At 37.3% G+C, this 12,619-nt stretch overlaps 1 protein-coding gene and 1 non-coding gene across 6 annotated transcripts in view; both read right to left on the minus strand.

The window, feature by feature from the left end:
• Positions 1-6,277, minus strand: part of utrn (utrophin) — a 305,780-nt gene extending 299,503 nt beyond the window's left edge. For 2 of the 5 annotated variants that reach the window (XM_089124743.1, XM_089124738.1), the window contains exons 1-2: positions 6,003-6,276; positions 363-529 (exon numbers count right to left, since the gene is read on the minus strand). In XM_089124743.1, coding sequence (XP_088980869.1) covers positions 363-444 — 82 coding nt within the window. In that variant the 5' untranslated portion in view covers positions 445-529; positions 6,003-6,276. Of the gene's footprint in view, positions 1-362; positions 547-6,002 lie in introns of those variants that run through there. The other 3 variants (XM_089124741.1, XM_089124740.1, XM_089124739.1) reach the window with 3 other exon arrangements.
• A 3,201-nt stretch (positions 6,278-9,478) lies between these two features.
• Positions 9,479-9,561, minus strand: trnal-uaa (transfer RNA leucine (anticodon UAA)). Its single transcript has one exon. It is a non-coding gene; the product is annotated as a tRNA-Leu (tRNA).
• Positions 9,562-12,619: the final 3,058 nt, after the last annotated feature.

Raw genomic sequence — 12,619 nt, forward strand, 5'->3', positions numbered from 1 at the left:
CATGCGAGCGTAAAAACTTTTTTGCGATAAACGGGAGTTTTAGAAAAATTGACGTGTTTCCATTTCGCAATTTCAATTTGCGCAAATTGAAGGGTAATGGAAACGCAGCTACTGTTTACAAACCACCGCAACAGGAAGAAGAGCAGAAGAAGAAGAGTCGATCTAGTCAATCAATCAATTACAGAAACAAATCAACAACTCCTTCAATTTTTATCTGAAACAATCAGACATGTAAATGTACCGAAATCGTATCGAAACGTGACCCCAAAACACCGAACCGTGACCGTTCTGTGTCCCGTTACACCCCTGATGGCCATGCTGTACTACTGAACCAGTGAAAGAACAGCTCAACAACACCTCACCTGATCTCCATTTGATGATGTCAGTGAACTGGTTGTTGTCTCCGCCCTCCGAGGCCTCGGACAGCGTGCCCACGCTCGCCATCTTCCTTCCCAGGAGTCACGGGTCCGTCTGACACGCTCGAGTAGAAGTCCGGCTGTCCTTTACATACACAGCCCACTGAAAATCCCTGCAACAGAGCGGGATATGGGTCAGCCCGAGCTCAAGGCAGTGCTGCGGAGAAGCCTTTGAAACCCAATACTAGTATAGCGTTGTCACGTGACCTCATTAAGGCGCATCTGTAATTCAGAAGGTAGTCATTATCTCAGAGGGGAGAACACTCGCACATTTGGTTTCCAAGCAATTTTGTGTTAGTCAGTCTTTGTATCCCTCATATTTGATCACCAAAATTACATTTAAATGTTTTTTTCTGAATGTAACTCGACACCCTTCCCTCATTTCGTATGCGTAGTTCTATGAATATGCAAATGAGCCCCGCCTCCACTCACTCAGAGATCCACTGGTTGACGATCACACGTTGATCTGGTCGTTTGTGACGTCAGAAACACCAGCGATTTCACACCGTGTTTTTGTGTCTTTGGTTCACTGCAGTTTTAAGGAGGAAATACTCAGCAATGCGGTCCACTTGTCAACTTACACATGGTTTGTCTAAAAGCGTATTAAAAACACCACATTTGATTGACTTTCTTTCACCACAGGGGGAATTTACATTTATTTAAGACTTCATTGTGGGATTCATCAGCAAATGTAGGATGCAGGATCTCCACATACTGTGCAATACAGGCTTACATATACTGCATAATGCTCTTTGAAATGTTTACACAGACCACACGAGAGGGGGTAGCCATGTGATCGTACTTCTCTGAGCGAGTGCAAAGCACTGTGGGAGAGCTGGAAAGAGTAGGCCATGCCGCCTCTGACCCGATCAGGTAACCCGGTTTCAACACAGGCCAGGCGTATGAACTCTTCTAGGTCATTCAGAAAGGAAGAAGAGCGAACATAGACCGCTCAGAGTGAATGTGTGTGAGACAGCAGGAGCAATTCTACTGAAACAAACTCATTGATCTCATTGAGGAAACTCCTTTTCTTCTGCAAGTGTCAACTACTTTGTGTTCTCACTTTGATTCTTTTACATCAACGCCTCATTCTGAACAGAATTGTTGAATTATTGACTCTCACCAGCTCTAATTCTTGTTCTGATTCTTATTTAGTTTCTGACGTAATTTAAATAACAACTTTCTGATTCTAATTTTGATTTGGATTGTAATTGTTATACTGATTCTCACCAATTCTCATTTTAATTCATATTCTTCTGTGTCTGATACATTTCTGCTGCCAATGTTGATTCTAATGGTGCGTTCTATTATACCCAACGAACCGACTCGGACCTCGGATTTGACGTCACGTCCACGTTTCAAGCGTTCTATTATGTTTTGCTTGTCCGAGTCGGGGAAAGCTGTTGTAATGGTAGCACTGGCCGAGTACCAGGCACTTACATTAAAATAAACATTTTATGACTAACGTTACACCTCATCAAAACGCAGCCATTTGAACTTGAAAATGTTCACTTTATTTAAAGTTTTTCATGTTATTCTTCTGTTAGCAACGCTAGCAACATTAGTAATTGCACTCACAACAACCGATTCCCATACCTACAGGGGACGCAGTAATACAGGTGATTATAATCGTCATTTAAAATACCAAATCGGTTCAAAAACAATGAATACAATTCATTCTTACAAGTCACAGGGCGCAGCCATTTTGAATTCCGAAGCGGAATTCTTGCTCGGTGTCCTCACGGTTGTCCGACGTCCGAGAGGAGAAATCCGAGGAAAGGGGGCGTGTTGCTAGGCAACGTCTGTCGTCCGTTTCGGATCTCCGAGACGGATGAATAATAGAACGCACCATAATTCTGACACCATTTTGAATTATAATTCTTATATAGATTCAAATTCTCATCAATTCTATACCACATTCTAACATAAAATTCTATTTTTTTAATTCTGTATGGCTGTCAAACGATTAATCACATTCAAAATAAAAGTTTGTGTTTACATAATATGGGTGTACTATGTAAAATTATTTTGTGTTTCTATATATATATATATATATATATCTTAGGGCTGTCAAACGAATAATCGCGATTAATTGCATCCAAAATAAAAGTTTGTGTTTACATATGTGGGTGCACTGTGTATAATTATCTTACATATATAAATACACACACATGCTTGCATATATTTTTGAAACATTTTCATGTATAGACTGTATTTAAATTTATATATAATTTAGATTATATTAGGGCTGTGCAAAAATTAATTGCGATTAATCGCATCCAAAATAAAAGTCTGTGTTTACATAATATATTTGTGTGTGCTGTATATAATTATTTTCTATATATAAATACACACACATGTATGTATATATTTAAGAAAATGTGTTATTCGTATATAAAATATTTATATTTATATAATATAGATTATGTATTTATATAAATATACAGAATTTAATCACAAATAATTCTTAAATATATACATGCATGCATAGGTATTTATATATACAAAATAATTATATACAGCACACACAAATATATTATGTAAACTCAGACTTTTATTTTGGATGCGATTAATCGCAATTAATTGTTGCACAGCCCTAGATTATATATAAATTGAAATATTTTGTATATAAATAATATTTTTCCTTAAATGTATGCATGTGTGTATTTATATATACATATATATATACACAAAATAATTATACACAGTGCACTCATATATATTATGTGTAAACAAACTTTTATTTTGGATGCGATTAATCGCGATTAATCGTTTGACAGCCCTAATATATATATATATATATATATATATATATATGAAAAAAATATTATTTATATATAAAATATTTATATGTAATATAAATTATATATAAATCTAAATACAGTATATACATGAAATTATTTCTTAAATATATACAAGCATGTGTGTGTATTTATATATATATATATATATAAAATAATATACAGTGCACCCATATTATGTAAACATAAACTTTTATTTTGGATGCGATTAATCATTTGTCAGCCCTATTATTCTGTCATAATTTAGATTCTTATTATATCTTCCTCATTCTAATTCTGATGCTTAACTTAAATTCTGATTTGAATCTTAATTCTTACACCGATTCCAAATTCTAATAATAATAATAATTGTTTTGGGTTTATAATGATTCTAGTTTTGATTCTTATTAATTCCATTTCTTATTCAGATTCCAAAACTGATACTGGTTAGATTCAGATTCTAATCCAGATTTATTTTAATTACTATAAGTTTAGATTTGGTTCTATTTTTTACCTTACATCAGTCAAGTGAGTGAGTAAAGTCCAACTTTTAATATGTGACCACATGAATGCAGCTTAAATCTTATAATTTTGGTTCTGACTCCAAAAACTTAGACGAGCTGGGACTGAAAGTGTTTTCAACAAAAAAAAAAAAAAGTGAAAACGTTTATTTACACGACAACAGCGTTTTGGGGGCCCGAAAATGGGTTTCAAGGTCCATTTTTGAAAACGACCATCATGTTAACAAACAAAAAGCGTGAATTTGTGAAAATGGTGACGTCATGCATATCGCGTGTTTAGTCTTTAGGCACGTCGTATTCCTTTATAAAGTGACACCGCCACCTACTGGCCTGGCATGAATAATACAGCGTCTTTAGTTGTTTTCGTGGATCCGTGCGAACAGGGATCATTTTGATAACCGTGTCGTCTGTACAAGGTAAAACGTTTATGTTTTAGTACATTGTACTCGCAACGGAAACCAATTTATTACAGCGCAATATGATGATTATTTTTAAGTACATTTAAGTTACAGCCTAGTATTAAATGATGATTAAGGGGCTGTTTACACAACGCCGTTTTCAACTAAAAACGTAAATTCGTTTAAACGACAATGGTGTTTTGGTTGCCAGAAAACGCAAACTTTTGAAAACGGGTTAAGTGCACGTTTTTGAAAACGGTCTCCGCGTAAACGACAAAAACGCGAATCTCTGAAGACGATGACGTCATGCAAATGCGCATTACGTGTTCAGTCTATAGTGTTTCAGGGTGTTTAGTTGGTTTTCGCGAATCTGTATGACAACGGTGTCGTCTGTACGCGGAAAACTCAAAAGGAACAACTTCTCCGTTTTAAGCATATCGTTGTCATGTAAACGTACCTTTAAACACATTCTGGTCGTCACACTGGAAAGTTCGAGATGTCTAAGGTTGACCTAAATCTACAGTGAGATCAACAGAGCGGGTCAAAACATCGGCCACATGCTGACGCACAATCAGAAGTGAGATGTTATCACCACCCGCACCAGAGAACACCCATCAGAGGGTGAAAACCAGGTCCTGTGTGTGTGTGTGTGTGGGACAAGTTGTAACAGGAGCTGTCACCCAGCCAAACAGGTGACCACGCATTCATTCTGTGGCTCCCCCTACATTCCTTCCCTCATAAACACACACCAGTCCGGTCCACCAGCGGCGGACCGACGGGCATGACGGCTGCTGGGTGATGATGTCATCCATCAGTAATGAGGTAACGATCAGGAATGCCGAGAGTCGCTGGAGAGAATAGAAACAAAACTCCCTCTGACAATCTACAGCACGTCTTGTCCAAGAAAGGCTCGGCTTCAGCTCATAAATGTGTTGGCGACGCAGCAACACTGGATGACGCAAACCTCTAACTTTAGATTCCTGCAGAGAAACCCATTTTCTCCACTTTCATCCCACTTAAAGCTGGCTTATGACTTGAAATAGCCCTAAAACGTTGACCGTGTATGCTTACACAACTCAATGAAGTAGTCAATATCAAGAACAGCGTGTGTTCTGGATAAAAAAAGGCAAATTATAGAGAAAAATAGCATTTTTAGAGGCAAATCTTGAGCCAATTTGACTCCTGCATGAAACACGTGGCCATATGATCTGCAGTTTGAAAGACCATAACAACTCAAACTAACCCCCCAAAAAGCATAATAATGACCTTAATAGTCCGTAATTGGGATAAATGACTGCAATCCCAAAGAAACCCAACCTTGACACGAGGCCAAACTAACCCTACTCTAACTTTAACCAACTCTAGCCAAGCCTAACTCTTTAAGTTAACTAACCCACTGTGGGGGGGAAGTTGCTGCCTTAAATTAAGTACAATCAACTTGGATAATCAAGTTTTCAACTTTTCCATTAAACCAACTTAAAAAAATTCTTGAATCTAGTTTTATTTTGACTAGTTAAAACGATGTAAAACTTATGTTGTCATAACATATTGATCATATTGTTTTACAGTGTACATAACAGACTAAACCCAAACAAGTCTACCAAGCAATCGTTATAACTCCAAACCTAACTTTAGCTCTTGCAAATGCAATCCACGATAAAATTAAGTTTTCCCAGTGCTTCTAACATCTAGTGTAGGTCAGACAGACCATTAGAGAAGCCAAGAGAGCAAATTAGACTCAAGAGACACTTCCAGCATTTCGCTTCGCCTTCATTCAGCTGTTGTTTGTTTATTTAGTTTAACTTGTTTAGGTAATCTGGCCAGTCGCTCATAATTCAACAAACATATCAAAGTTCAGCGAACATGATTACAAGCAGCAGCTCTCACCTTTGCGTGATGAATCTCTCTCAATCCAGTACAGCGACTTTATTATATCATTGAGTGAATAATGAATCATTGACTCTTATTAGGGCATGTTCAACGCTCCACGCTGCCACAGCTCGTCTAAAGCTCCAGATCTTTCACGGGAGATTCACAACTCCATCCAGAAAACATCCAAGTTATCCAACTCGATAGTGTTGGCGGTCCGGGAGTATTTCACTCCGCCACAAAGTTTCCTTTCCTCATGAATAACAAAAGGAGAGTTGCAGCGCGTCCCGAGCCACTCCGCGAGCTCCGCCCACGCGCACAGCAGGAATAATGGACACGTGACGTCACGAGGCGCGCGAGCTCCAGGCGTGCTGGATTGAGTGAAGAGCGCGTCCCCGTGTGGAATGGTGTGGACGCGCTCGTCGTTCACATCGTACAGCACTAAACGCTGTATTGACAGATTCGTGATACTTCTTTCTGCGTTTTAAACAGTTTTAGAAGTTCTATGAATATCTGTTTAGAAACTATATCGATATGCTTAAAATGTATTCATAAATTAGGTGTACGTTGAAATAAAACTAACCAGGGTATGATGAACAACAGTAGCCTACCTATCAACTCAAGTCAACCCCAAAATATGCTAGGTTATATAATTAGGGGTTCAACCACGAAGTGCTGAAACCCTATTGTAACCCTATTGTAAAATGAGTTTTAATCATTAGTAGGCCTATTTCGCCGTAAAACGCATCGTGCAGCCTACATTCCTTCATTTACAGTAAGGCCAGCCAGGGGACTCGAAACTTGGCCAGATGGTAGTCCTTAATTTGGGGAGAACTTATCAAAGAATGACCCCGATTGGCCAATAGGTGGCGCTACAGCAAGCAAAAATATGAAATCGCGCATAACTCCTAGAACGTGTTGTGTCTTGTGGTGCGTTCAAGTCACTTTCATCGGAGGAAGATGGCGGAGTACTTTCTCTTAATTAATTACACAAAAATACAGTAAAGTTCTTAAACTCTTGTTCTAGAATATGAAGAACTAAGAAATGTGCATCGGATGTACTTTGTTTTTTTTATGCTTTTAATTAATTTATGAAGCCACTGCCAACTTTATCCTTATCTGTTGCACTGTTATATTGTAACGCCATCATATTCTGTGCAGGCAATTCGCTTAACTGCGCTGTAAATAATCACTGCATAATATTTAAGGATTGTGGTATTCCACCATGTTTCTCAGTTACACGCCCACAACTCGGAAAGATCGGGGCTTAGAGAAAATCCCGAGCTCCCCACTGGTATACAACATTGTGGTGGTATTTAAGTGCGTTCAACTTGTAAATACTATCTGAGATGACTTGAACGCACCATTGTATCAATCGAAATTGAAAATCGTCCGCCATTTTAAATTTTGTCAAAAACCTACTTTTGCAAACTAGTCCTAGGTTTTTGACCGATCGGAACCAAACCAGTGCCAAAATGTTCTCTGGAGCCTGAATATTAATAATTATCGAAAACAAAAGTTGAAATTTCGATTCACGGTTGCGAAGGGGCGGTAAAACATTTGAAGTGGGCGGAGTCAGTTTTACTAAAATGGTTATAACTCATGAACGAATTGAAAATTTTCCCCCAAACTCGGTACACATGAGTGGGCTCAAACTTTGATCACGTTAAAACAATCGCGACGATTGACCTCATTGTGGCGCTATACCAAGAAAAAAACATGAAGTGGGCTATAACCACCTGCCTTGGTCCAAGGCCCCATGTATATCTATGAGGACATTGGCGTATCTCGAAAAACATGGCCGCCATCGGTCAATGAAGGCTGAGCACCTTATTAGACAAGGTTAACGGAGGCCAGTCGGAACAAAACTCAGTGGGCATGTTTGACTCGTAACCCTAGAGAGATCTGTAAGAATTTTGAAAGAAATCGGCCACTAGTTGGCGCTAACAAGTGTTACGCCCTCTGTAATCACGTGGTGTTCTACACATCCACACAATATGCTAATCATTTGATAGATCTCCTCATACGGATCAACTTTGCCTCTAGAACCACTGCTGTCAATCAAATCGTTCAGTAAATATTCATGAAAATGTTTAAAACCTACTTTTACGAACTAGTCGGAGGTTTTTCGCCCGATCAGAACAAACCCAGTCTAGGACAATTCTCTGGACTCTCTAGATCAATAATTAACGGGAAAAAAAGCTGAACTTTTGTATAAGGATGGCTATAACAGGGTCATTTAGAATATAGGCACAGAGTCACATTGTGTTCAACTTTGAACGAATCATTTGAATGAATCGTTCAGTGACACAAAGAAAGATTCATTGAAGAAGAAGAAAACACATTTATAATGATAAAATATTAAACTTGAGTTCAACTATTAATCCGATGAAGTATTTGTTTGGAAAGAGGATAGACTGAAGGAAATGTAAAAACGATAGCCACACACATTTTGTTTGATCATTTTATGTTTTATTATTTCATTATATATTTTATATTATTTATTATATTTATATGATACACACAATACAGACAAAAGTCAGTCTGATTTATAAGTTAAAGCATCTTTACAACTGCACCATCATGTAGGCTAACATAAACGCCTGCAGCAAACAACAATAATTTTAGAAGCAATATGAAAACAATTACTGGCCAATTAAGGCAGAGGTTTCAGAATCAGAAAATGTTTCGCCCATAAACTAGAACAGCCTGTTCTAGTTTAGAATTAAGAATGGCCTATCACAACATAGGCTATTATTATCATATATTTACATATGAAGCGTGCATTTCAAATTCATTATAATAATCATTATGGAAGTATTCATTCTTGGAAATTACATCTGACTTTTTATAACGTGTGTTTAGCTGAAGTTGTTTGAAGGTCATTAAATATTGTATTATTTTATTAATGTATTTAGCAGAAGTTAGTTTTAAATTACCAATAGGAGGCAGTATCAGACCACCCATTAAACATCATTTCGATTTTGATTGTTGACTTATTTGTTCATGTGGCAAGTGAGCTCCGCTTTATGGAAATACCCTGCGGGTCATCACAGCAGTGGTCGGTGTTCCTCTCCTCCCCAGTAGCACCTCAATGCAGAACATGAGATCCACGGGGAGGAGTCGGATCACGATCCAAGGGGTGGAGATGGGTAAGATTAGGGTTGGGTTTAGGGATTAGGGGTGGGTTTAGGGATCAGGGGGCGGAGTTGGTTAGGTTTAGGTGTATGTAAGGTGGGAGGAGTTGGATCTGGATCCGACTCCTCCCCATGGATTTCATGTTCCGCAGTGAGGACCATCTCCTCCTCCGTCCATCCAGAAAGAGGGGGATCAAATCTCGTGAATGCCGACAGCATAGCATTTCATGACCCGCGTCTGATCTACTTTTTATTTTATTTTTCCGTACAGCTTTCGCTTGCCGTTTTTAACACGATGTGTACGGCAGTTGTGCACGTTTATGTTTGAATACGCTAAAGATGAAAATCAAAAGTCATTACCAGGAGTGGGGTTCGAACCCACGCGGACATATGTCCATTGGATCTTAAGTCCAACGCCTTAACCACTCGGCCATCCTGGTACATACACGTTATGCTCAATGCTAGTTATTCTATAATTATGCAACACTAAATATGATCGTTAAAATGTTATGCTGAATTTAATCTGTTTTGGTCGTTCGTGCTTTCCCTTAAGTTTAATTTCATATTCAGACCTCAATAGCAGTCGGTGGTGCAGCTGATTGACTATTAGCATATATGCTAACAGAGTCGAAGACCGCCTAAACGTATTATTTGGTTAACTACTAGCTTAAAATATGAAGACAATGCATATGATTTTGAATGCTTGCTGTTTTCTAAACACTGAATAATTATTATGATGTAACGTTAGTGGGATTGTTAGCCGCTAAACAGTTAGCAAGCAGGGCTAAACAACATAGAAAAGAAAGTAAACAACACGCTCAAATTCTTGACGCACTCCGTCCGAAACAGTTTCAGCGACAAGCTTGTTGTTTATGTTATTTTCGGAAGTGAAAATGTTTAAATTATATTAATACTTTTCTATCATCAGTATGCCTAGATAACTTATTCTGTTGTTCAAATCGATGTGAATTCCTGTTGATAAAAACTGCTTTTAGATGGGCTGTTCTGTCTGACAATCTGGTTTTAGCAGTTAAATCAGTTTGACAGTAGCCTATAGCCATGTTGGATAATTAGTGAAAACCCCGAAAACATCATGTGCTGTCATTTAAGGTCACCAAGATAGCTGGCCGGCTTTGTTTAGCAGGAGGATACAATAATCTGGTGGAAGAAAAAATAAATATCACCTTAAACACCAAAATTACCCATTTGATTTTCATTTAATTCTAACATTCTCATATTTTCCATATTATGTTCTTTATGTTACACTTCAACTGGAAAATTCCAGTGCCAGTTTACTATTGGAATGAGTAAGTCTTTGAATAAGAGTAAAACTGGTAATGAATAAGTTCTGCAAATTGTCAACGCACTCTCATCATACAGTTTTTAATATAGTTTGCTGGATTGGTTGCTAATTTGTATAAATCTCATTCAGACATTTCAGTACAATCTAACTCCTCAGCACAAGAGGTTTATAGGGTGGACTTTAGGATTATTTCTTCTTCTAAAAATTATACAAATTCGGCACGTCCCAATTACGGTAGTCACATTTTTTCCTGGTGTGTAACCATGTTGTTTTTACAGTATTTTAACACTTTAAAATTCATTTAGATATTAAAGGGATAGTTCACTTTATGAACCACTGAAACGATTTTGGAAACATTATTTTAAGGTAAAAAATCTTACGTAGTGTTGTTTTTAAGACTGATGTACTCAGGGTAACCAGGGGCATTCCTCTAGATGATTCTAGAAGCCTGACGATGATTCTAGATGACGTGGTGTCATATATGGTGATGTGAAAAGCCCATGTACATTTTCTTCTTTTGATCTAAAAAAAATATGAACCCCATTCTTGTATTTTGTTTACACTTTATGTTGTGTCCATGACAGTGTAGTTATATATTTAAGAAGGCTACCGATTAATAATAATTAACTAGTACTTAGGTTAGGGTTTGGTTTAGGGTTAGTTGCATGTAATTGTGCATAGTTTATAGTTTTTAATATAGTAAATAATACATGTAACAAGGACACTGAATAAAGTGAGGACACAAAAATAAAGTGTTACCTGTTTTGATTTACCTGGTTCATACTCATCCTGGTTTGATTAACATTATCAACAAGAGACGAAAGCATCTCAGATGTTACCAATATTACATTACTACTATTTAAAGCAAACATGCACTTACCTGATCTTCTGGATGTCTGACTTTACCTGTTGTTGTGATGTGTATTCCGGTTTGACTGTGCCAACATGCAGCTGAGCACGTGAGACTGAGACACACACCTCCTTCTCCTCATGCTGAATGTGCCTTCACTGCATACACTGGCAAAACTGCTTATTCATATACTCGATATAAACGTAACACTGACCTGCTGAACCAACCTTACAAGGACATTTCCGTGCACTATTGGCATCAGTGACATTACCAGGAAGTATACTTACATAAAAGTGAATGTGATTCTTATGAAAACATTTGTGTTTTGTAGTGAAACTGCTAAATGAAATACTTCAGCATTCAGAGAGTATCACAGTATGAAGATATCAAAATGTCTTCCACAGAAACTTTTATGCAAATGTCCAAATGCTCCAATATAAAACATATTAGGCCTATATATTATACATATATTTTTGGCTGACATGTAGAATGTAAATCAATGAAAGGATTGAAAAGTGAACTTTTAAAGTGAAGGATGAGTTATGCAATGATGTACCGAGTCTGGCAGAGATTTTCGGCACACAGAAATCCCTTCTGTATCCTGTAGGGGTCACTCCACTCATAGAAAAAGACGGTGTGTGGTTCATCATACACCTGTTACCTAATAGTGTTAGTGTTATTTGTTGTGTTCTGACAGATATGTCTGAATTACATGAGTATACTATTAGCTGAAAAACTTGAAGCACTGTTTATTCTTTTGTATCTTTGTTCCATTGTGTATTTGTGCTATTGCGTATCATTTGTTTATTTGATTTTATCGTATTAAAGACTTTTCTCAAATACTGCACATTCACATTGTTATATTATCTACATCATACACAGGAGTATAATGTATAAGCACATATAAATTTGTGCAGTAGATAATGTCCTCTTTTTGTTTTTAAAACATACAACAATGTCAAAAAAACTGAATCAACAGATAAACATACAGACAACGTAGAAAACAAAACATAAATAATCCCTTTTTCCCACCCTACCCAGCCTTATCCTTCCGTCTAAATATAGTTAGAAGAGGAGTTTATCCATAAGAATATATTTTATTCTCTCTAGGCTATGTTTGTGAGATCACTGAGCCATAACTTTGTGGTGGGTGTTTCTTTATTTTTCCAATGCATGAGAAGTAGCTTCTTGAGACTATAGGAGGCATTGTTGGTAGTTGTTTAACCTTTTAATATCAACTGAACTTTCTAAAATAGCCTACTAATGTGAGGATTAAAGGCTCCAATATACTGTATATAAATACACACACATGCTTGTATATATTTAAGAAATATTTTCATGTCTA

This window comes from Pimephales promelas, chromosome 20 (assembly GCF_988280905.1).
Source record: "Pimephales promelas chromosome 20, fPimPro1.hap1.1, whole genome shotgun sequence".
In the NCBI taxonomy this organism is placed as follows: Eukaryota; Metazoa; Chordata; class Actinopteri; order Cypriniformes; family Leuciscidae; genus Pimephales; species Pimephales promelas.